General features: G+C 43.6%; 1 protein-coding gene across 1 annotated transcript in view; it reads left to right on the forward strand.

The window, feature by feature from the left end:
* CYTH4 (cytohesin 4) overlaps nt 1–23,771 on the forward strand; it is a 39,294-nt gene extending 15,523 nt beyond the window's left edge. Inside the window, exons 4-13 of the mRNA XM_033163102.1 lie at nt 656–722; nt 4,122–4,240; nt 5,218–5,298; nt 6,993–7,105; nt 8,415–8,563; nt 13,727–13,838; nt 15,229–15,305; nt 15,927–15,998; nt 21,546–21,700; nt 23,023–23,771. Coding sequence (XP_033018993.1) covers nt 656–722; nt 4,122–4,240; nt 5,218–5,298; nt 6,993–7,105; nt 8,415–8,563; nt 13,727–13,838; nt 15,229–15,305; nt 15,927–15,998; nt 21,546–21,700; nt 23,023–23,095 — 1,018 coding nt within the window. The 3' untranslated portion in view covers nt 23,096–23,771. The remainder of the gene's footprint in view (nt 1–655; nt 723–4,121; nt 4,241–5,217; nt 5,299–6,992; nt 7,106–8,414; nt 8,564–13,726; nt 13,839–15,228; nt 15,306–15,926; nt 15,999–21,545; nt 21,701–23,022) is intronic.
* The last annotated feature ends 291 nt before the right edge of the window (nt 23,772–24,062 follow it).

The raw sequence follows: 24,062 nt of genomic DNA on the forward strand, positions 1-24,062 counted from the left end.
CTGTGATGTGTATTAAAAGCTGCACATTTTAACCTTGGTGGGGGTAGCCAATGCTGTGATGTGTATTAAAAGCTGCACATTTTAACCTTGGTGGGGGTAGCCAATGCTGTGATGTGTATTAAAAGCTGCACATTGTAACCTTGGTGGGGGTAGCCAATGCTGTGATGTGTATTAATTATTGTTCAGAATGGGCCAGAGTACATGTCACATGCGAAAACATGTAACAGTAACCTGATGATTCCCCCCACCCCCCACCTTTGGATGAAAAGCTGTTGTAGGAGGAAAAAACTGGGAGCAGAGAAACAGTGGAGGGTGCCTAACCCTTTCCCTATGGGTGGTTCCCCTAGTTCAAGTTGCTGCTTCCCAAAGCATACACACAAATGCCCACCAAGCTACCGTAACCTATGATCCTACACCATGTTTGATTTGACCCTGCGGTCTGGCTCAGGCTGGAGGAAGGTGAGCCATAAATGGGTTCAGTGCCAAAACAAATTGGCAAAATGGTGGAGCATCTCCCAACCAAGCCAGAGTTGAGGAGATTTGGATTATTTTGCTGGGAAGCCAGCAAGCACACAGGAGGAAAAGTCTAAAAGTCATAGACTGCTCTTCTTCAATCTGTTCCATATTTAATCAAATCTCATCTTGGTTTTTGCAGCAAGCTGGTCCAGAGGGATAAAGAAATGTGCGTTGGACGGAAGAAATTTAACATGGACCCTACTAAGGTCAGGTCAGGTCTATGTGTATTTGTATTGTATAAGTGGAGATTGACTATTATATGTAAAAATCAAGATCCGGAGTTTTCGTTTAAAAAGAAGCAAGTTTCTAGTCCCTAAAGTTGTAAAGCTTTTGTTTTTAAAGAACAGAGTAGGCACAGGCCTGCAGAAGACTCATCAGTGCAACTCCTAAATCATATTCAGATGTCCTCTCACGTGACTTTACGATCACCTGGAAGGAAGGTCACATCCTCAACTCCTACTGCCTACAAGCATTTTGCGGGCAGGGAGTCACATTTGTTGAGAGGAGATTGCTGTATGCACCTACGATGTTGCTGTGGTCTTGATAGACAGTATCCAGGTTCATGTGTAGAGACACAAAAGTGCCCTTAGTTCAGTGGATGCAGCCCCACCCTTCACTGCCATGTGATTCTTAATCACATAAGCAAATGTCCAAGTGTTCTGAGAACTTTTTGGATATATATTCAATTAAGCCTAACTTCTTCATAGAAGGCCAGCAGTTAAGCTAAAAGATATATGACATTTCAGAAAATGGTAATGAAGGCAACGCAGACAGTTTTCAATAGGAGACAACACCAACAGAGAAGGCATCTCACAATCATGGCTCTCAGATGTTGTGGCTACTTGGATTCTGTCACAATCTTGACAGCAGAAAAGGTGGAGGCCAAGAACAAAGGAAGTCCCTTTCACTGAGTCAGACCATTGCTCCGGCTAGCTCCATGTCGTCTATACATTGTGGCCTGCCTTTCCATCTGGTTGTGCTTGTTGCTTAATGCCAGCTCAGTCCACAATAAAACAACTCTCATCCACAATTTGATGGAGGGTGAGGTGGCTGATCCAGTGTAAATCTCAAACACCTGGAACTGGTGACCTGGGAGGTGGGTTGACCTTGCCCAGCTTTTCCCACCTGGGTATTCAGTGCAGCACCAGTCAAGGTTGGTTGGAGTGTGGCAATGATCCATTGAAATCCCACAATTCTCCCCAGGAGACATGATGTGCTGGCTTCCTGTTGGTGTCGGGAGGCAGAGACAGAACAGACTGTCACTGTTTCAAGCGGGATTTGATCACACACCAGGTTGGGTAGCTAAACTCGATTTGGAGCTCTTGTGCGATAAACCCACTTCCAAAATAATCAAAATGTCATTTGCGATAAGGAAAGTGATAGGAAAACACACAGGGACAAATGGTCTCTGGCCTCCCTGCAAACCAATCAGAATGAACGCTTGATAGAGATGCAACCAGGAAATGCAGAATGAAGAGGAACAATTAGGAATGACAGAAAAATCAGCAACAAGAGGCACACCTATTCTAAGAATTCTTCTGCACCAGGAATATATGACCCCCAGCCTAAATTCTTCTCTCTGGAATTGAATGAAAATGTTCTAAGGACACCCAGAGCACTATCACCTCCCTTATAGTCCAACCCCAACCAATGTTGCAACAGCCAAAAATGGAGAGGCAGCGTAGTATAGTGGTTATAGAGCCAGACTGGGACCTGGAAGAAACATGGTTCAAATCCTCACTTGGCCATTAAGCTCCCTGGTCATCTTAGTCCTTTCACTACCTCACAGGGTTGTGAGAAAAAGGTGGGCTAAAAAGGCAACCCAAACAAACAAACAAACAAACAAACAAACAAACAAATAAATAAATGTCACCTTAAAAAGAAGATGGGAACAGTAAAAAGTGACCTGGAGTGTCTCCCTCCTCTACGTGGTTAATGCAGCATGAGCTTTAGAAAGAAAAACACAAACAACAGTAAAAGTATTTGCAGCCCTCTTAACCAGGAGATCTTTCAGCTCTTGGTCTTGCGCCATCTTTCCACAACAAACCCTCCTTTACCCCAGCGAGAGAGAGAGACCTGCAAGGAAAGTCGATGAGGCCCAAGCCCAGAACTCATCCTGACTGGACTGAAGAGAATTGAAGTTGTGTCTGCTCTTATCTCTCTTTCTTTGGCCTAATTACATCTGTGCAGTCTATCAGCCCGAACCCAGTCTTCACTGCACTTCCTGCCAAACCGTTTCTTTCAAAATACTCCCAACTTAATTACTCCCCCTCTTACTGTCAGTGCTGCAGTCAGGAGCAGAAGCTCCACAATTAAGCAGTAGCTAAGTCTAAACCACAGAGCCTAGGGCTTGCTGGTCAGAAGGTTGGCGGTTCGAATCCCCGCGACAGGGTGAGCTCCCATTGCTCGGTCCCTGCTCCTGCCCACCTAGCAGTTCGAAAGCATGTCAAAGTGCAAGTAGATAAATAGGTACCACTCCGGCAGGACGGCAAGCGGCTTAGTCATGCTGGCCACATGACCCGGAAGCTGTACACCAGCTCCCTTGGCCAATAAAGCGAGATGAGTGCCGCAACCCCAGAGTCGTCTGCGACTGGACCTACCAGCCGGGGTCCCTTTATCTTTTAAGCCTCAGCAGAGCAGCAGATACACTAGTGGGGAAAGGTGTTTTTCCGGTGTAGTGGATGGGAAATGTCAGGAAGTGCAGCCCTAGTCCTTTGGAAGCAGTGATGTTAACTGCTGGAGCTCCACAGTAAACAATGGGACTTCCTTGCTCCTAAAAATGAATGAGGCAATAATGAGGCTTTCAAGTTTGACTGTTGTTTGCGACCTATTAGCTTTGAGGAAGTTAGGGAACCACGCCAGCATACTAATGTATGCCTGCCAGCTGATCCTAATAAATTGGGTTTTGTGTTATCCTAATGAATTGGGTTTTGTGCTCTGTGTCTGTAATGGATTAACACAAAACCTTCAGTTTTTGGACTCTACTTTTGGGCATGGATAAGGGAGCTGTCCTGATGAGCTTCTGCACTTCAAAATGGACCATTCCAATAGTGGGCATGTTCTATGCTACAGTTATGCTTCTGATAACTGTGGCACTTAAATACGGTTGAAATTATTCTGGAGGCAGATAAGGAATGTTGATTAGGGCTGAGGCTCTTTTCTTTTGCCCTGTTGGCATCGCTGATCACATAGGTTTTGCAGGTTTTGAAGCGCTGCAACTACAAACCGGCCGAACCTGTTTACAGTATTTGACTAGAGAATGATTTCCAAAACAAAATTACCATCCTCCCTTCATCATGTAAGAGTCACTATATATATATATATATATATATATATATATATATATATATATATAGCGCAGCACCTATATTTAATTCCAATAAAGTATCCAGTGTAAGGAGTATAAACACCGTGACAAATCGGAAACAGCTGAATGAATTTAACAAAATGAAAGTGCAAGAAGGGTGTTGCATGGGCATAGAGAATTTTAGAGAGCTGGTGCCAGGCAGGTAATGTATACATTTTTGCATATAAGCAGTATATAAATGAGTATTATTACTATTATTGACTCCTTCATGATAATCGAGTCTGCTTTTCACAAACAGGGAATCCAGTATCTGATTGAACACAAAATACTGTCATCAAATGTGGAAGAAATTGCCAAATTCCTTTACAAAGGGGAAGGCCTCAACAAGACAGCCATTGGAGATTACTTGGGAGAAAGGTGAATACTCTTTCTTTCTCTGAAATCATTTCCCCCACCACAATAAATAAATATTAGTGGGGGGGGGACAATTTCAAGTAGAGAAATATTTCATTATTTTCACAATATTTCATTATTTAAAAATGTTATTTTCTTATATTTATATCCACCTTTCTTGCATTCTGAAATAAAAGGCAGTGTACTGACAGTTCCCAGGCTGTCACTCTCTCCAAGTGGCGCTGTGGTCTAAACCACTGAGCCTCTTGGGCTTGCCGATCAGAAGGTTGGCAATTCAAATCCGCACAATGGGGTGAGCTCCCGTTGCTCTGTCCCAGCTCCTGTCAACCTAGCAGTTTGAAAGCACACCAGTGCAAGTAGATAAATAAGCACCACTGTGGCGGGAAGGTAAACGGCATTTCCGTGCACTGTGGTTTCCGTCAGGGTGTTCTGTTGTGCCAGAAGCAGTTTAGTCCTGCTGGCCACATGACCTGGAAAGCTGTCTGTGGACAAACGCCGGCTCCCTCTGCCTGAAAGCGAGATGAACACCACACCCCATAGTCTTATGTGTCCAGGGGTACTTTACCTTTTACCTTTATCTTTACCAAGGACTTTAAGATGGTAGTTCTTTCTTGAGCCTCATATGCCTTCAGAACAAGCCGCTAGCCATGATGGTTGTGTGCTCCTTCCACTGTTGGAGGCAGTGCAACAAATCCTTGATATATATTTTGTACTTAGTTGAGTGATGGGGAAATGTTTGAAAAGTGTGGGACGAACAAATTGTTAATGAGAAAATGTCTTAACACCCCACAAATCAGGATAAATGTCCGTTGTGGTATAACCACTCTGCAAACAAATCAGAACAAATACTCAGTAAAGACTGGGCATAGTCTAACCTCCTCATAGGCAAATCAGAATACATGCTGAATAAACAAGTTAGGGGTGAATAACCTTCCTTTTTGCTTTCTCCCCATCTCACGCTGTTATTTTTCTTCCACCAGGGATCCACTGAACCTCCAAATTCTGCAGGCCTTTGTAGAATGCCACCAGTTTGCCAATCTCAACCTTGTACAAGCATTAAGGTATGCTCTAAGAAAAGCATTAAACACCTACAGATGGAGAAATTCAATTCCATTTGTATTTAAATGTGAACTTACCTAATGTACCATTTCCGAAACAATGTGCATACTGAAACAATGTGCATACTTCCGAAACAATGTGCATACTTCCTTCAAGATTTGCACTTCTCTGACTTTTGCAGTGCTGCTTTCCTGCTTAGCATGATGTACAAAATTGCATATACTTGAGTAAAGTGCACATGCAGTTGCATATATGAGTGAAAATAATGTACAAAAATGTGTGGTTTTTTTTGGGGGGGGAATCTCATGCAAAAATGTGTCTATTCAGAAAAATTTGCCCTAAGATGCTGATGAATTTTCATGAGGAAACTTTTAAACAAAGAAACAACAGCCTGCAAACTAATGTTTAGATGTGGAGAACTAAACTTAAGATTGGAAAAAAGATTGACGGGGAGAAGCTGAAATGGGCATTTTCACTCATTCCTGCCTGCAGTATCCTATGCTGATTTGAGGACAGGTGCTGTGTCTGCTTCTTGACACTTCATGGTAGACACCCTTTTGGACGAAAGAAATCCAGGTGCTGCTGAGCCAGAATAGTTGAACTTGGAAAGTCCGGGTTTTCAATTCATACAGCCACCCTTTAACTCATGGAGAGCTGAAACAAAGAAGAAGATGATGAACCAGAGGCTCGTGGTTTGGCAGGGAACTCCCTCTCCTCCCCATGTGATTGTTATTGCGAATTCATGCAGAATGCCCCAATAGGGCTTTGTTGAAGCTACAGTTATACATTCCGGTTCCTGTTGCTCTTTGAACCAACTGGGAGTGACTTCATTTCACATCCATGAGCTAAAACTGGTACTGGAAAATCTACTGTTTCCCCAGATCCCTAATACCTGATTATCTAGCTGACTGAGAATCTGCTCTTGGTGACAATTTGTTGGAGGAGATAGCTTCCCTTTTGCACTTCGATTTTTTCTCCAAATGCTTATTTGTCAACATAAGGTGGGTCTTGCTTGTGGAGAAGACATTTTGGAGCAGAGTTGTTTTGACATAATTCCTGAGAAGGGAGTAGTGAGGAGAAGGAACTGATACAATATTGACTTAGAGCTGCTTAACACATGATGAATTTCCTGCTCCAAAATCAGCCAATCAGCTTATTGTATACCCTTTGCTGTCACCTAAAAACCAAAGCAAGAACTTTTCAAGAAAATAGTCATTAAGAATGAATTACATTTTGAGTCATTTGTTACGTGGAATTTGAATAAGATGATAAATACAAAGAGACATAGAACAAGTTGCATAGATTCTGCTCCAGCACAAAAGACGATTCCACGTTTATGTAATTCATGCTGTGTGGCAAGTAGTGGTCAAATGCACTTTCCTCGGATGTAAAGAACCCATGAATTATGCATATACAGCATCCCATGAGATTATCTCTCATTAAAATTCCATAAAGAGACTCCATGTTGGCTTCTAGTAAACTGGCCCTCAAGAGTTTCAACTTTATGTAGGAAGATATGTAGTCCAATCAAATAGGATCAAATGGAATGAATATTAATACTTTCTTCAGTTCAGTAACAAACCAGCCATGTGTTAAGAGAATTCAAGATTTCCAGGATTGATACCAGTTTCATTGGAAGACTCTCCCATCCTTATGCCAATTAGCAGACTCTGATGATTTGGTTTCTCATTCCCAGACAGTTCCTGTGGAGCTTTCGGTTGCCTGGGGAGGCACAGAAGATCGACCGTATGATGGAGGCCTTTGCCAACTGGTATTGTCAGTGCAACCCAGGAGTTTTCCAGTCAACAGGTAGCTGAGAGGAAGGATGTGAGATGGAAGTTGCTAATGTGGTGCCCTCCAGATGATGAAGGGCTCCAACTCCCATCATGCCTCCCCATTGGCCATGCTGGCTGAGGATGATGGGACTTGTAGCCCACAACATCAGAAGGGTGCCTCATTGGCTACGCCTGATGCTGGGAAACATTTATTCAGGATTTTGTCAAAATGAATCAAAGGGTAGCCCTAGTAACCACTGGGCTGCTCTGGATGAGCTCTTCTTCCCAAGCTTTATTATTATTATTATTATTATTATTATTATTATTATTATTACTCTCCCCTGAAATTTTGTCTGTCTTAACCCCTCTGCCATGCTACCACAAGCTAGCACCCCAGTCTCCCCACTGCTGGCCATCCTTCCTACAGCTATTCCCATGCTCCAACTGTGGGTATTTCTATTAAGGCTGGGTTGAAATCCCCTTGGAATTTCCTAAAAAGAATACCCTTCTGGCCATGAAAATAAGGTACAATTTTCTGGTGCTTTCTTGGGGAAGAGTAGGAGAAAGTTCTATAGAGATTGGGGAGGGGGCTACTTGGTTTTGCCAAGGACTGAGGCTAGTCTGAAGGCATGGAGAGAGCCTCACATCACTTCTCAGTAGAAAACACAGTCCATTTGCAGTGATGCAACACAACATAATGTCTCTGAGGACATTCCAGGAAGTGAGCCAGGCAGGAAGCTGTGGAGAGAACCCTGTGCTGCTGTGAAAAGCATGGGGCTTTAAAAGAAAAAGAAAAATCAAGGAAAAATTAAAAATCCTTGGTTACCTTGTAAAGCTAAATAAGGTCAGTATGGATTCCTTCCTGGAGGATTTGGGGGGGGGGAATTCTTACCCCTCCTCTCCAGTTTTTGGCAAGACTCAAATTCCCATGTCTGTGTTCTTTTTCTTACTACTATGTGTAAATAAAAACGTAAGAGCTGGCCAGTAGCCCATATAGTCCACCATTCTGCTCTCACAGAGGCCAACCATTTGCCTTTGGGAAATCACCGATAACCTTATCCTCCATGAATCGGATCGACCCTCTTTTAAAGCCATCCAAATTGGTAGCCATCACTCCATCTTGTGGGAGTGAGTTCCATAGCTTAACTATGCGTAAACCTATCCTATTTCAGGATAAACTGAATATGAACGCTGAGTTTAGGAAGCAAGTCTGTCGTATTCAACTGCATCTACCCAAACTAAAGATTTTCTTTGTAGTTTGCCACAATGCCTATTCTTCAAGCTTCCTAGTAATCATAGGCTTTAGGCACACCACTCACTTGCTTGTTTTGTTTCTTTGGCAGACACCTGCTATATCCTCTCTTTCTCCGTCATAATGCTGAACACCAGCCTGCACAACCCAAACGTCAAAGACAAACCTCCCTTTGAGAGGTTTGTGTCCATGAACAGAGGCATCAATGATGGAGGGGACCTTCATGAACCACTTCTGCGGGTAAGAGAGCTCTGTGCTTCCCCCCGCTTTTCCTGCTAGTTGGAAGTGGAAAGAGAAGTCTTCAAAAATGGTTGAAGAGCCCACATATTCACCTATGCCATCTAGTTCTGGCCATATTACCCAGAAATCCTCAGGAACAATGACTTCAGAGGTTTTCACTTCTCTCTTCTCAGAAGTTGGGTTCTCTCACTAGTGGTATTGTAAGTGAGGCCAGGCAGTAGATATTTGGCACTGACCTAATGACACCAGCAGTCAAATTAGCCTCTGTCCATTCTGGAAAGGGCCTGAGAGATGCAAATATTTCTTTGGGATTGAAAGATGCATTGCAGTGGGAAGCAAAGGAGGAAGGGTAGACAGGAACTGCCTTGTTATAGACCACTTTCTTACAGCAAGCAATGTATTTTATAAAATAGATGAACAAACTGAACTGTGGGAAATCCAAATAAGAAAGGCGGAATAAAAATCTTGGACAAACTAGTTATGATAGCAGAAAAAAATACGTATAACTAGAGTTGTCATCTCTTCCACACATACACACACAGACAGGGTTTTTCCCTGCAGGATTTCTGCATTGAAGACCATTGTCTATTGTTCTGAAATCTTACAGCTATGGCTTCCCCAGCATGGCTATGAAGTGAAGGGGAGCTTCACCTGTTGCATTTCTGAATGGTATCTAACCTGAAACAAATGAAGCAGAAAAGGGAGACGCTCTGAACCTATAAGCCAATTGATCCAAAGATGCTCCACTAATGTATGGAAAGAAAGCACCAGGGAAACTGAGCTCACTTTTTAAAAATGTACACAATTAATAGAGCAAGTAAAACATAATATGTACCTGTAGTAGTCCAAAATCCATACGTTTGCTTAGGCATGTACTAATGATGCCCTCCCCCATGAGAGGAGAAAGGGATTATGCCAGAGGACATGTCCCCAAATACCAACACACCCACCAGCTGTGCCACCACCGCCACACGTTTGGGGGAAGTGTGATACATGCATACAAATGTGCATGTGTGCCTCTTACACATGAATGGGAAGCCTAACCAATCAGGGTTGCCAGCTGCACAGAGAAGGCGTGGATATGTACATCAGTATATGCATAGAACCCTGTCGCTCATCCACTGAATGCAAGGAATGACCACTGGGCATGGAAGCTGAGGGTATGGCTTGAAGATGTGATCCTGCGACCCTAAAACACATGTGAGGGGGGCAGTTTGAAAACTCATCAGAGACTCCAAAATAATTGTGTGTCTATCACACTCCTCCTCCTGTGCCAGACTTCACTCTACAGCAGGCGGTTTTCAAAGCACCTCGTAATAATGAGCTCTCCAGCAGGCAATTAATAGACCTGTACAGAAAGGGAGCAATACTAATTCGAAGTCGATAGCCCATCAATTTCCCAGGTGTGGCAATTTCTTCCAAAGCTTCAGAGGATGTCATGAATCATTCTTCCCTCTTCACTAGAAATATTAGCTTCCACTATTTATTGTAGCCCTTAATGAGCTCAGGTTTTCTGCAGTACTGACTCAGCCCATTCTCCCAGGGAAATGTTGATGGGAGTTATTTATCTGATTGCATGTGATTATTTTCACAGGCACATAATATATGTTAACTATTACCTATATACCCTTTGCCTTAGTAGAATGCTATGTTGAATGACTACATATAGCCATTCATCTAATAACAAATTTGGGTGACTCACTGCCTGCCAGTTTAAAAAAGGAATGGACCATCCACAAAATGAGGTGGTGATGGTGCAAAGCTGGTGGATTCCCTAGGTTTGAAAATGTGTCAAAATTTAAGAGAAAAGGGAAATATCAAAAATGGCATGACAAGGACCTGTGACCTTCCAATGCATACAGAATGCCAACACATCAACCGAGGAGGTAGGGGAAGGAAACTGGAGCAGGGGAGAAGGAAGGGTTGGACTGCTCAAGTTTCTAATAACATATAGCAAGTGTATGATGGAGGGAGAATCAGGGTTTGTGGGAGAGTTGTGTGCCAAGAGGTTACACTCTCCTCCCTGAACTACAAAGCAAGGCTGCAGGAAAAAGGAGAGGGCAAAGAACACGTTTCTCCTTTCCCACTCTCCAAAATGCCACCCACTCTCCCACCCACTATACCTATAAAATGTTCAGAGTCAGGGCTAGCTATGATGTTTCTGGCTGCTGGGAGTAGGTGGGTTATGAGCTCTTTATGGTGTGAGTGGGCGTTATTATCTTGGAAGATGTTTAGTAGGGCCAGTTCTGGGGTGACTTCTAATACTTGTTTAGTTATTTTGCATATTTCTTGTATGATTGATGTCCAGAAGAGTTGGATTCTGGGGCATTCCCACCACATGTGGAGGTATGTGCCTGTGGAGGTTCATCCTCTCCAGCATTTTGGTGAGGTTCCTGGGCGTATTTCCTTGGTGTTAGGTACCATCTGTAAGTTAGTTTCATAGTGAGTTCTTTCCTTTTTGCTGATATGGATTTAAAGGGAGGTTTAGACCACATTCTAGTCCATTGGGTAGGGTTAATCACATGTACATTGACCACTAATAATGAAACATATGTTGTAGATCCCCCCCACATTTATTATGCTATTTTTGTGATATACAAATGACATGAGAAAACTTGGTATATTTGTTTGTGTAACATTATCCTTGTTTTAAAAAGAGTCATGGCTAGCTGCCAGCCCCAAATCTATGCTGTATAGTTCAGGACAGCACAACACACAACAGGTAAAGGGTTTTTTTTGGGGGGGGGACAGAAAAACACATTGCTCCCTCCTAAAACTTTTCTCCCCTCTAGGAGGCTTGAAAAGCACTATAAGAGCTAGGAAGGGGCAAGGTTCCTATGGAAGACTGGTATAAAGAGGTGTGGGATATACCTATTAATGATAAATTAGCACGTGCTATTAAGGTAAGATGGGGATTATGCAGGAGAAATTATTTTGAGGAGATATGGAAGGTGTTTGCATAATATGTACTGTTAAAACGGAAAGGGGTCAAACCATTGCAACCAGATCGCCCTCCCATTGCTCTCTTAACCTGTTGCTGTATCTTCTTTCCTGAATGGTGGGGTTTTTTGGGTAGTCTCCTTTGCTGGGACAGCATGGCATGAATTTTAACTTATTTTTATAATTTTATTCATTATCTTTTTAATAATGTTTTATGGTATTTTGTGTAAAGGCATGGACCTCACAAATTTAATAAACTTGTTCCATTGCAAGAGCTGTTGTAATTTTGGGATGCTGGATAGTTACAATGGAATGGTATCAGGCGTGGGGTGCACATTTTTATTCTTATTTGTTTATTGTTATTACTTTGTCAAAAGAAAAAAGAAAATTATAAACATTATAGAAAAAGAAAAGCACTATAAGCCTCGGGTCCTAAACAGGAGTGCTTTTCTAAGGGTCAGGATATACCACATCATTTTGTTGCAGGCCGTGTGTGTGTGTGTGTGTGTGTGTGTATGTGTATGCACATGCACCCACATACCCCTGCCTGCTTGCACCCAGCTCTCTAAAACTTTCTTACATTTCAGTGAGATTAGTGTCCTTTTTTATCTATGTTTGACTTTTGAAGAATTGAGAGGTTTACCAGAAAATGCTACTCTTACACACACACACACACACACACACACACACACTAAAATAAATGTCCTTACCATTGTAAACATTGGAGGTGTGTGATTACAGGGCAAGAGAGACCATATTCTAAGAAGGATTCGCTTTTGTCAAAGTGTGGCTCAGACAGTCAGGGGAGGCTTCTCACAGTGTCCTTTATTAACTAATGCTACACAGCCCTGGACACTTTCTGCAGGAATTTTGCAATTTCTTCCAGTTTCAACATAACCTACCTATCAAAAATTATTCTGAAACACCACTCAGGGGGCAACTCTGATTTTATATAGCAACCATTGAAGTGCCCTTCATATGAAAATATTGGATTTCCTGCTGCTGGCAGTTTGGAGGAAGTTGCAGTGACATTACATAATGTGTGACAGCATGTTCCAGTAGTCCCAATGTAAACTATTTTACTGGACAAGAAATGAGAAAATCCCCTTGTGAATGAGTCAGATGTGCATAACTGGGACTTTATGTTCCTCCAATTTTGAAAATAAATAAATAAATAAACCATATAGAGGAAACCCACTTGCTGAGTACAGAATAGCTTATGGAAATGAAAGGGATGCTTTTTATTCTATTTGGAGACCAAGAATCAAGTTCATTATGCTTGAAAGGGAGAGAAGAGTGATGAGAGGAGGAAATGGATTTGAGGTAGGAAGCGTTGGAAGTGAGGACAATAGTCATAAGGAGGGATACTGTGGAAACTGCTGAAATCTGGGTTGCTTCTATACTGGTCCTTTTCTCTGAAAGTGTCATCCTTTGCCCTCTCACTTTTTGCATATTTAACAAATCATTCCATGCCAGTCATTAATTATAGGTTGGCCTATAGTCTATACTGTATTTCAGACCTGATTTGTGGCCGTTTTTAAATTGGAAATGCATTTGCAGTGCCACCCTGTCCTATGTGCTCTTTGGGGCTCCTGTGCCTTTAATTAAAAGCATCCTGTTGCCAGTTTCACCTCTTGATTCCCACTGAGCACAGGATTCCTGGTGAATGGCCTCTTAATTTCCCATTGGTCTCTCTTAATCGCACCTTATCAGTTAGTGTCCCTGCGTTGCTTGTGTGCATATGAACGCTTCATTATTTATTTCATTAATGGCCTATTAACTTTTGTGTGGGGGAAAATGGCACTACTCCCGTTATATAAAAACAAAACAGGTAAACACTTTGGCCAATATTTAACTAAGTCAGACAAAGACTTCATTGGTTTCAGTGGGTCTACTCTGAGTTTGACCCACACAGGATTTCTCCCTGTGAGAGGAAATAAGTGATTAACTACACAGGTGGGCAGGAGGAAAGGGAAAGTGTTGAGGGAGGAACTATAGCTCAGTTCAGAACCATAGCTCAGTGCAGCTAAATGCTCCTCAGTGCTCAGTTTGAAGGATCAGGTGGTGGGAACAATCTCTGCCCATGATGCTGGACAACTGCTGCGCTGAATCACCATTACTAATACCACACAAACCTAGAAGGCGGCAGCCTCCTGTGTCCCTGTGGTGAAATGTGTGGCGGTCCCCTTCAGGACTTTCCTCTTTCTCCTTTTCCTGAGGCAGAGTTTGTTTGACAGCATCAAGAACGAACCATTTTCCATCCCAGAGGACGATGGGAACGACCTCACCCATACTTTCTTCAACCCCAGCCAGGAAGGCTGGCTCCTTAAACTAGGTAACATGCTTGTATTTTGCTGAAAATCTCGCTGCCGCCCCTCCAACCCAAGTTAGCGCTCCCCACCCCCCTCAATCTCTCACAAGGAAAACCAGCAAAGCCTTTCCTCGCGAGCTTAGGACTGCAGCAAGCTGCCATCCTTGCGTTGTGGTGGGGTGACAGTGACCCCTGGCGTTCAGTTCTGCTCTGTATTCCCTAGAGATCCCCTTCTTTCAATGCGCAGGCTGTCTTGAGCCTGGATGAAATAATAAACGATCTCCTCTGCCCTCATCCAGCTTGGTTTTCGGCTTGGATTCTTGGGGCAGGAAGGAGACGGTCCCTGTGTTGCTGGGGAAATGGCATTTTCAGAAGATGCTCAGAGCACAGGTGTGGGTGCAGGGATCCATTCCAGCGTCACAAAGGCTGCATACATGCCATGCATCAAAAACACATTTCCTCTCCCCCACCACAAAGAATCCTGTGAATTGTAGTTTGCTGAAAATTGTAGCTCTCTGAGGGGTAAACTAATATCCCCAGGTTTATTAGGAGGGAAGGGAAGAGGTATGCTTTAAATGTGTGTTGTGTGTACAGCCAAAGATGCTGAATATTGTTTTAGGGTTCTTTCCTGGCTGTTCTCAAGATCAAAGGCAGGGATAGTCAACCTAGTGCCTTCCAGATGTTATAGCCTGCAACTCCCATCAGCCCCAGTCAGTACAGCCAATTGCCAGGGGTGATGGGATTTGTAGTCCAGCAGTTTCTGGAGGACACCCTGTTTTATACCCCTCATCTAGGATGCGTAGGGTGGTATAGTATTTCTTTACAGTTTCATCGTGGTCTCAAAAGCTTGCAAGATTGGACTGAGGGATAGTAACTTGCCCGAGGCTACTCATTAGGCATCATTGCCAAGCTGGGCTATGAACTTAACAGTAACTTTCTAGACATGGCAGCCCACCACCACATCACATCCAGAATAATGTTAGCCACGCACGTTGTGAACACGAGCAGTCAATGTTTTACCACCCCTAGGGAGCATGGTCATTGCCTTTCTGCCATGTGGCTGCAATCTGCCATATTCTTCTGATGTATTCTCAGAGAACACTAAGGCTTTATGCACACCATACATTTAGAGGAAATTTAAAGTACATCTTGCCCTCCCCTCCAAAAAGAATCCTGAGAACCGTAGTTTGTTAAAGTTGCTTGGAATTCTAGCTCTGTGGATAATACGCTACAGTTTCCGGGATTCTTTGAAGAGAATATGTTTTAAATGTTTGATGTATGTGCAACCTAAGCCCCCTAAGATAATTCTAAACTAACTCACGCTATAGCAAACATAGCTTAAAGATTAATCCAGTCTTAAGCATGGAGTGTGTGTGTTTGTGGACTGACATATTTTAAATTCCTTTTGCACTAGGAGGCAGAGTGAAGACCTGGAAGCGCCGTTGGTTCATTCTGACGGATAACTGCCTGTACTATTTTGAATACACCACGGTAAGAGTTGTGTCCCTTCCATTAAAAAAAAACAAAAAAACCCACAAACTTTATCTGAAAGATGTATCCTCAGAGAATGTGAGGGACATTCTAGTGTGGTGCAGGGGTTAGAGTACTGGTCCGGGACCTGGGAGATCAGGGTTCAAATAACCACACAGCTGTGAATGAACCTGGGCCAGTCACTAGACGTCTCTCAGTCCAACCTGCCTCACAGGGTTGCTGTGAGGAGATAAAAGATAGTGAGGGAACCATGTATGACAACCTGAGCTTCTTGGATGAATAGGGGGATAGAAATATGGTAATAAAAACATACATGGAACTGGGTGCTCTTTTATTTATTACAATTATATACCACCTTTGTCTTCAAGGTGGTATACCTGGTTCTCCCAATTTAATCCTCACAACAACCTTGTGAGGCAGGTTAGGGTGACTGTGAGTGACTGGCCCAAGGTCACCCAGTGGGCTTCATGGCTGAGTAGGGATTTAAACCCTGGTCTCCTAGGTCATAATGCCAACCATGTTCTCCAGCCCAGGCTCAGTGGGCAGCTGCTAGCACTGACTTCCTAGGTACTGCCTGCACATTGGGAAGGTAACTCATCTCTGATTTGAATTTTTTTCCAGGACAAGGAACCGCTGGGGATTATTCCTCTGGAAAATCTATCTGTTCGAAAAGTAGATGACCCGAAGAAACGAGTAAGTCACTGCTACTAACTGTGATCAGTGATTATCATCCTTTCCTTAGACACAACAAATATTTTTTGCTTCCCCAGTTCAGTAGATTTGTTGTAGCGTGAAACTCCAGGCCAACAAGGCCTCTACTTCTGGTTCTTTGTTTGTAAACTAGATGGTCAACTAGATGGTCCAAGCAGAGTCTACAAAAAATGTCGTGTGGCTAGCTCTTTTTTATTTTTAATCTTTATTATACTTCAGATAACAAAAAGTGAACATAAAACCTTACATTACATTACATTACATTACATATAATACATACCTTACATACCTACACATCCTACAAGTACACCATGAATATTAGATTTCCAACTCTTCTCTTTGTGTTTCATGTGGATAGCTCTTGTTTAGGGCTCCAGACATCAAGTGGTCCCCACTCCCAGATTTTCCATTTGCTTTTCTACTTCAACCATCAGTCAACCTACCATGCTAACTGAGCATTGCTCAGTCCTCAGTGAGCTGATTCTTCCCCCCACTGAGGATTCTTTCCCCTATATTTACTTTGTAGTTCTACAGACTTTGGGGTTCCTCCGGGTTTGCACATAATGATACTTTATTAGCAAGACCCAGTGAAAATATGTTACTACTAATTGGTGTCTGTAAAGCCAGCAAAACACAGGTTCCACCAAGCTTCACTGCATGACCAACCAGGCTCCATCTGACTCTCCTGTGATGCACTAGATTCCCCCAGCCTCTGCTCTGGCTTCACCCTCATCCACAACCAAGTTCCTATACTTTTGAAGTTCAAAAACAACAGCCTTGTTGATGATAGTTCTTGGAATTCCCAATGACAAGGAAGTGGATAGAATTAGATTTGGTAGTCTAGCTTCCCTCTCCTCCTCCTCCACCTCCTCCTTTGCTTACATCGAAAGATCCATCGTAAATTTCCACGGAACACCAAAATCCAAGTCACCCAATATGTATGTTATGCAGCAAGCCTGTACCAACTTAGCCAAGAGTAAGACTCATTAAATACAATGGGATTTACTCCTGAGTCAGCATGTATTTTAAATAATTTTCATCTCTAAAACTTTGTGGGGTTCTTTTTTTTTAAAGTAGTGAATTAAGGACCATGTGCTTTGCAATCATACATGTGCATTGGCATTTAGAACACTATAAAGTGGGAGACAACTTACTGCTTGCTGAGTAACTGGTTTAATTCTCTTCCCTTCCAACCCACTCCATAAAGGACTAGGGCAGCCTTCCCCAACCTGGTGCCCCCTATACATTTTGGACTACGGCTCCCATCTGCCCCAGCCAGCATGACCAATAATCAGGGACTATAGGAGTCGCAGTCCAAAACATCTGAAGGGCACCAGTGTCATAGCTCAGCCCCAAGTCCCATTGCCAAGCAACAGGGTGCAGAGCTGGGTGGAATCAGATAGGAGATGAGACTCTGATACACTTGCCTCAAAGCCAAATCCACATGCGAATTCCTGTCCATTCTGAGGGCTGAGGGTCAGGCGAAAAGCAATCCAAATTGTCAGACAATCCAGAGGTGACAGAATGCAAGCGGTCATGAAGTGAAGGGTCCAAATGGAAGCAGCAAGGTGAGACTGGGAACCACAGGCATTGTTTCCAGCATCTGATTGCTGCCCAAAGTCCTGTTTAAGAAGGCTGAAGCTGGCTGGTTCTCCTCTGTGTCCTTGAAGGCTGACCAGCTGCAGGGGGAGCCACTCCACCTTCTCTCCCTTCAGGCTGCTATTCAGTAGAGGAAGTTGAGTCCTGGCCCATCACAACCAGATTAGGTTTTTTTGAATAAAGAAAGTGAAAATTTCACAGAAGTGGACTGGAATATCCTTAAGAACCTGACCTGCAAAAGCCCTTCCCTATAGCTTAACATCTGCCCCTCTTGCTTCTACACACCATTTGTTTCCTCCACAAATTACCAGGGGAAACCAGGTGCATTTTGTAGAATGCTTAACATGTATGAAAATGCACCAAGAGGGAAGGTGAGCGTCTCTCGGGGTTCTCAAAAGCTCATTCTGGAGCATCATAGTACATTGAAAGAGGCACCTGAAGCCCTCCAATTACTTTTGCATGTCAGTACCTTCCGAGATGGATATCAGCGGGAGCAATACACCTGTCTTTAAAAAGAACATTGAGTAGCAGTGCTTTGTTACTGGTGTCTCGGCTAATCAAGATCTTGAGGGAGCCCACCCCTTAGCGGTGTCCGTCAAGGAGATCTCATCTGAAAGTTACACTGAGGAGGGGGACGGGACGGGTGCCAGATCAGAACACACGATTTCTGCCGATAGCTTCTCGCTGAGATTGGAGTGCATCCATTCAGCAGATTACTTGATAGCTTAACTTGGAGTGCACTTGAGAGATGGGAGGTGGGAGTTAGAATTCTTCTAACAGGATCTTACAAATGCTACATGGTGCCACATCAGGAAAAACGCCATAGAAGGCAAAAGCATTCAGGCAATTCTACAAGAGAGCCAGTGTGGTGTAATGGTTAAGAGTTGTAGACTCGTAATCTGGTGAACCTGGTTTGCGTCTCCGCTCCTCCACATGCAGCTGCTGGGTGACCTTGGGCTAGTCACACTTCTTTGAAGTCTCTCAGCCCCACTCACCACACAGAGTGTTTGTTGTGGGGGACGAAGGGAAAGGAGAATGTTAGCCGCTTTGAGACTCCTTAGGGTAGTAATAAAGTGGGATATCATATCCAAACTTTTCTTCTTCTTCTACAAAGCTGCTGCCAAACCACCCAACATTCTGTATCTCTTTGGGACACAGAACAGCCTGGGTTGGTGGTCTTTGCCCAAGGATACAGGAATCAAAATGCCCTTCAAGTGGGCAGCCGCCTATGAGTGCAAAGGGAATGCTGGCCCGCGAGCTGCTTTTCATTAGAAAGCTGACACTAAGGCTGCCAAATGTAATCTTATGTGCACTGACTTAGTAATAATGCTTATAGTAAAGGTAAAGGGACCTCTGACCATTAGGTCCAGTCGCAGATGACTCTGGGGTTGCAGCGCTCATCTTCTTGCATTACTGGCCAAGGGAGCCGGTGTACAGCTTCCAGGCCATGTGGCCAGCATGACTAAGCCACTTCTGGCGAACCAGACCAGAATACGGAAATGCTGTTTACCTTCCTGCCGGAGCGGTACCTATTTATCTACTTGCACTTTGACGTGCTTTCGAACTGCTAGGTTGGCAGGAGCTGGGACCGAGCAATGGGAGCTCACACTGTCACAGGGATTCGAACCGCCGACCTTCTGATCGGCAATCCCAAGTAAAAATGCACAGGATTGGGCTGCCCAGGAGTAACTGCTATAAGGGTCTATCTAAGTGCCCCACAAAGGACTGTAGTTTAGTGGTGGAGCAGCTGCTTTTCATGCAGAAGGTCGCAGATTCATTTCTGTGCATCTCAAAGTAGAGCTCGGGATTCCTGTCTGAAAACCTGGAGTACCACCTTCAACCAGTATGGACAATGCTGAGTAGATGGGCCAGTGCTCTGGCTTGATATAAGCTTCCTATGTTGCTGTGTTCTAATGCAATGGTTCCCAAGCTTTTTCCTGCCCTGGACCACTTGAAAATTGTCGAGGATCTTGGCTTAATTATTCTCCCACATGTTGCTTAGAAATTGTAATGTGATAGATACTGAAGTATTTTAATGGAATTTTAATGAAACACAACAAGAGCTCAAAGAAGCAATAAACACAGAATTAAAAATCAGTATTAATATTTTAATACTTCTTTCCCTTTCTCGACACCTCCCCTTGTCTTGCCACCAGCCATGACTTTATTCCCCTGAGGAAGGCAGAGCTTTGTCCCCATCCTATCAACTTCCAGTCTGCCCCACTCACCTTCCAGGAGAACCATTGAGTTCTAAGAATGATGGAGCAGCCACCGCACTCACAATTCTTCACACAAACACACACTCCTCTTCACACACATGTAGCTGTGCCTCTTTGCAGAGTTACTTCCCTAGGCCACCTGAAGGAAGCTGACAGATCACCGATGGTCGACAGACCACACTTTGGGAACCGCTTCTCTAATGTGTAACAATGTACATCTACGTCCCCACTTTTTCTTTTATGAAGTCAGAAAGAGGATTTGTTGTACTCAAGTTATTCATAGCTCCTTTGTTACAAAATGTTTGACAAATGAAATTCTTTGAAGAAAAGATTATGGCTGCAAGGGGGTATTGGTATCAAGGCACATGGAAAGACAAAATTTGTACCTTCCTTTCCCAAGATGCAATGGGGTGTTTGCACACATTAAGCCAAGGATGGGGACCTTGGTAGCTCTCCAGATGCTGCCCTGCAATTCCTCTTATCCCTGATGAGAGGTGGGCTCCATTTCATTCCTGTGCTTGTTTCATGTTCATGGTCTTTGTCACACTGGCTTGGATCACTCCAAATCAAATTTTGCATTTTCTCTCAAAAGTACTCTCATATATATATATATATATATATATATATATATATATATATATATATAATTAGTTACATACCACTATTTGTTGAAAAGAAAAATACTACATAAAACCATAGAGTGAAAACCATACGAAAAGGTTGAAATCAGAAAACCGTGAAGTCTTGTGGAAAGACATATTCTTAAAAGCCTGCAGACTTTCAAAAGTTGAGACAGAAAGCCCTGGTGGAATCTCTCTTGGCAGAGTATTCCACAGTACTGGGCCAATGGCACTAAAGGCTATTTTTTGTTGCTGTCAAATGATCCGCGCCAACTTGGAGAAAGACTAGCATTGCTCCTGCAGATGATCTCAGTGATCAAGCTGGAATATAAGGATTCAGGCAGTTCCTAAAGTGCCCTGGACCTAAGTTGTTCTTGGCTTTGTAAATTAATACACAGACCTTTGACCTGGTTTGGTAGTAGATGCACAGCCAGTGAAGGTGATTTATTAATGGCGTCATACATTTTCGGCAAGATGCCCCCATCAGCAGTCTAGATGCCTCATTCTGCACCAGCTAGGGCACCCTAACCAGACCCAATGGCATCCTCACATATGCATTTGAATATGCATGTGATTATATGCATTTCTGTATGTATTTTCTCTCCAATGTGCCTTGAAAAATTAATTTTGATATGGAGATGTGCAAGATCAGATGGGTGGCTATGTTCCGATCCACAAATTTGCCCAGGAGACATGGATCGGGTCAGCTCATTCCAGAATTGGCAAAGTTCAAATCCGGCAAGTCAATAAAACGAGTAAATAAAATGGCATTCTCTGTTGCAAAGCCTCCCCTCTCTAGATAAATTTCAGTCTAAATACACAGTCGAGGAATGCAATGCGAAGTGTTTCCCCAAGGTCAAGCAGCCAGTCCTTCTCAGAAAAAGGAAATAAATCCCAAGTTCTTCACAGCGCAATGTCATAGCCACAAGATCACATAGAATTCCAGCATTATTGTATATGTGGAAATCTGAAGGGGGGTGCCTTTGCAGCTTTGACCTACAGCACAGCAGAAACAGAGGCTTGCCGCATGCTGGATCTTGTAGCTTTGTTGATTTCCAGTCTCTTGATTCCCTTCTATTTTCTGTCCTTAGAATTGCTTTGAGCTCTTTAATACAAACTGCAAGGGGCAGAAAATCAAAGCCTGCAAGATGGACGGAGATGGGAAAGTGGTTGAAGGCAAACACCAGTCTTACAAGATCTCTGCACCCTCGGCGGAGGAGCGTGACCTATGGATTGACGCAATACGGTGAGAAGGAAGGCCGTCAGGGTGATGTGGCAGCATGGTGGTGCTGTGAGAACAGTGGACACAGGAAGGGGAAATGGAGGGGAGAAATACTTGGGGATAAGGCACACCATAGTTCCCCACCAGTGTGACAATCGACAGCCCAATATGGCCCTGACGGGTGGTGCACCCACGGACCCTCACAAAACTGTGCGCCTACATGGCCTCATTTGATTTCTAATCATCCATTAGCTCGTAAGTAATTCATGGCAGAATGTGTGGACTGTCTCCACTGCAAAGCACAGTGTTTTGAACTGATGCAAATGGTCCGTCTGTGCCATTTGATCTATGATGCTGATTCATCTTTCGGTGCTGCAGTCACCAAGCGAGGAGCACGCACGTGTGATCCACCTCATGGCATTCACAGTTTGGTTCAGGATCTTTTTAAAACAAAATAACGAGACTGCCAGTTTTTAGTTATAAAAGGTGGCAAGACCAGACAGGTGTAGAGGACATAGGCACATACTGAATTAACCCGGTACCATACCTTTTGGGGGTTTTTAAAGGCCAATGCAGCATAGGTACATTGGTTGAAAACCACATAACCCACTTTCAGTACTGATATCTTTGCTAGCCCTGGGAAGGCCTTTTGCTCCATTCTATCAGCCACACCATGCTGCCTTTCCTTCTACTTTGTCCCTTGAAGTTTTGGCTTTGATTCTCCTATGAACAGCACCCTACTTCCTGCAGTGGCTAACCAGATGCCTCTAGGAGGCCCCTAAGCAGGGCATGAAGGCAACTGTCCTTCCATCTTGTGCATTCCCAGGAACTGGTATTCAGTGGTATATGACCCCAATTCTGCACATGGAAGATAGGGGCTGGGCCATAGCTCATAGGCAGAGCATCAGCTTCACACACAGAAGGCCCCAGGTTCAATCCCCAGCATCTCCTGGCAGAGCTAGAGAGCCCTAGAGAGCTGCTGCCAGTGTAGACAATAATGAGCTAGATGGACCAGTGGTCTGACTCAATATGAGACATCTTCTTACCTTCTTATGGATTTCTCGTGGCCTCATTTGACTATTTCCCCATAGCAGATGCCTAGGAGCCTTGTCCTGTTTATTGCCCTGCCAATAGCATTGTTCTTAACTGAAAGGTTTTTTTATGATGTATTCAAAAATTCTTATAAGCTGCTTAGAGGATCCCCCCTTCTAAAAAAATATTAAGTGCTACATATTATTTTCTAAATAAATTAATAAGGTCCTCCTGGCTCCTGTGAAGGTGATCAACACTTTGCTGGTGGCCGAGCCTTGAATATCTCCCGTTTCCACCCCTTTTTTAAATTCCAGAACCAGCATCACACAAGACCCCTTCTATGATCTGGTCGCTGCCCGTAAGAAAAAGATCGCCAGCAAGAAATGAGCTCCGCGGCCGCCATCTTGCTAATGTTTCAGCCTCAAGAAAAAAAATTGGCTTCCATGAAGCCCTTCCTGCAAAAGAACTCAACAACACCTCCAGCTTCCTGTCCAAGGCAGGAGAATGACTGACAGGCTGATGGAGGGTCTCATTTTCTCACTCCTGGAGTAAAAATATAACATGACTTGAGACTGTAGCTCATTTGCCTGAATAGATAGCAGGTCCTTGCATTGCATCGCATGGAGCAGGGACTGGAAGCTTATATTCATTGCTCAATGATCTGGGTCGAGGAGAATCATGGAAAGGAGCGACCTTTTCTTAAACTAACCTGTACAACTGCCACTTATATATCAGGAAAGACTTATGGACGTGGATTCCCGTCTCACTTGTCATTCCATGGGCTTCCAGGTAACTGAGTTTTGCAGTATGTAATGAAAACACTCATTTGGAATAGTAAGATGAAGGATAAAATTCATCTGGTGAGAGGCAATACAATGGTGTAGTGGTGCTTCTCCAGAGTTAAGTCCTTCTATGTTTTCAGCCTTCTGAGCTGGCCATATGGTTCTTTTGAATGTTGGCTTTTCAGGACAGAACCGCCCAGGCAGAATCAGAATCACCCAGGCAGAATCTGGCTCTAAAAAGTCAAGCAGGGAGTTGGTGGATCCTGTGTTCTAGCTGCCTGCCCCAGAATACAGGTGGGTTGTATGTGTCTTGTCATTTTGTATTGGCCTTTTGGGAGAGCCACTGGGCTGATGGATTGAGACTTTTGGGCTTTGGTCTGGGAGGCATGCATTCAAGTTCCGCCTCAACCGTCACAGGAGGAGCAGACAAATTGTTCTCATTCACCCTCAGATTCTCATCTGTAAAATGGGTATAAGGGCACCTGCTGCCCTGGATTGTTATGAAATGGTACTGTGTAGGGCACTTTGTGAATTGAAAGTGCTATGTAAATTATAAATAGAAGTAATAATAA

This window comes from Lacerta agilis, chromosome 10 (genome assembly GCF_009819535.1).
Source record: "Lacerta agilis isolate rLacAgi1 chromosome 10, rLacAgi1.pri, whole genome shotgun sequence".
Taxonomy (NCBI): domain Eukaryota; kingdom Metazoa; phylum Chordata; class Lepidosauria; order Squamata; family Lacertidae; genus Lacerta; species Lacerta agilis.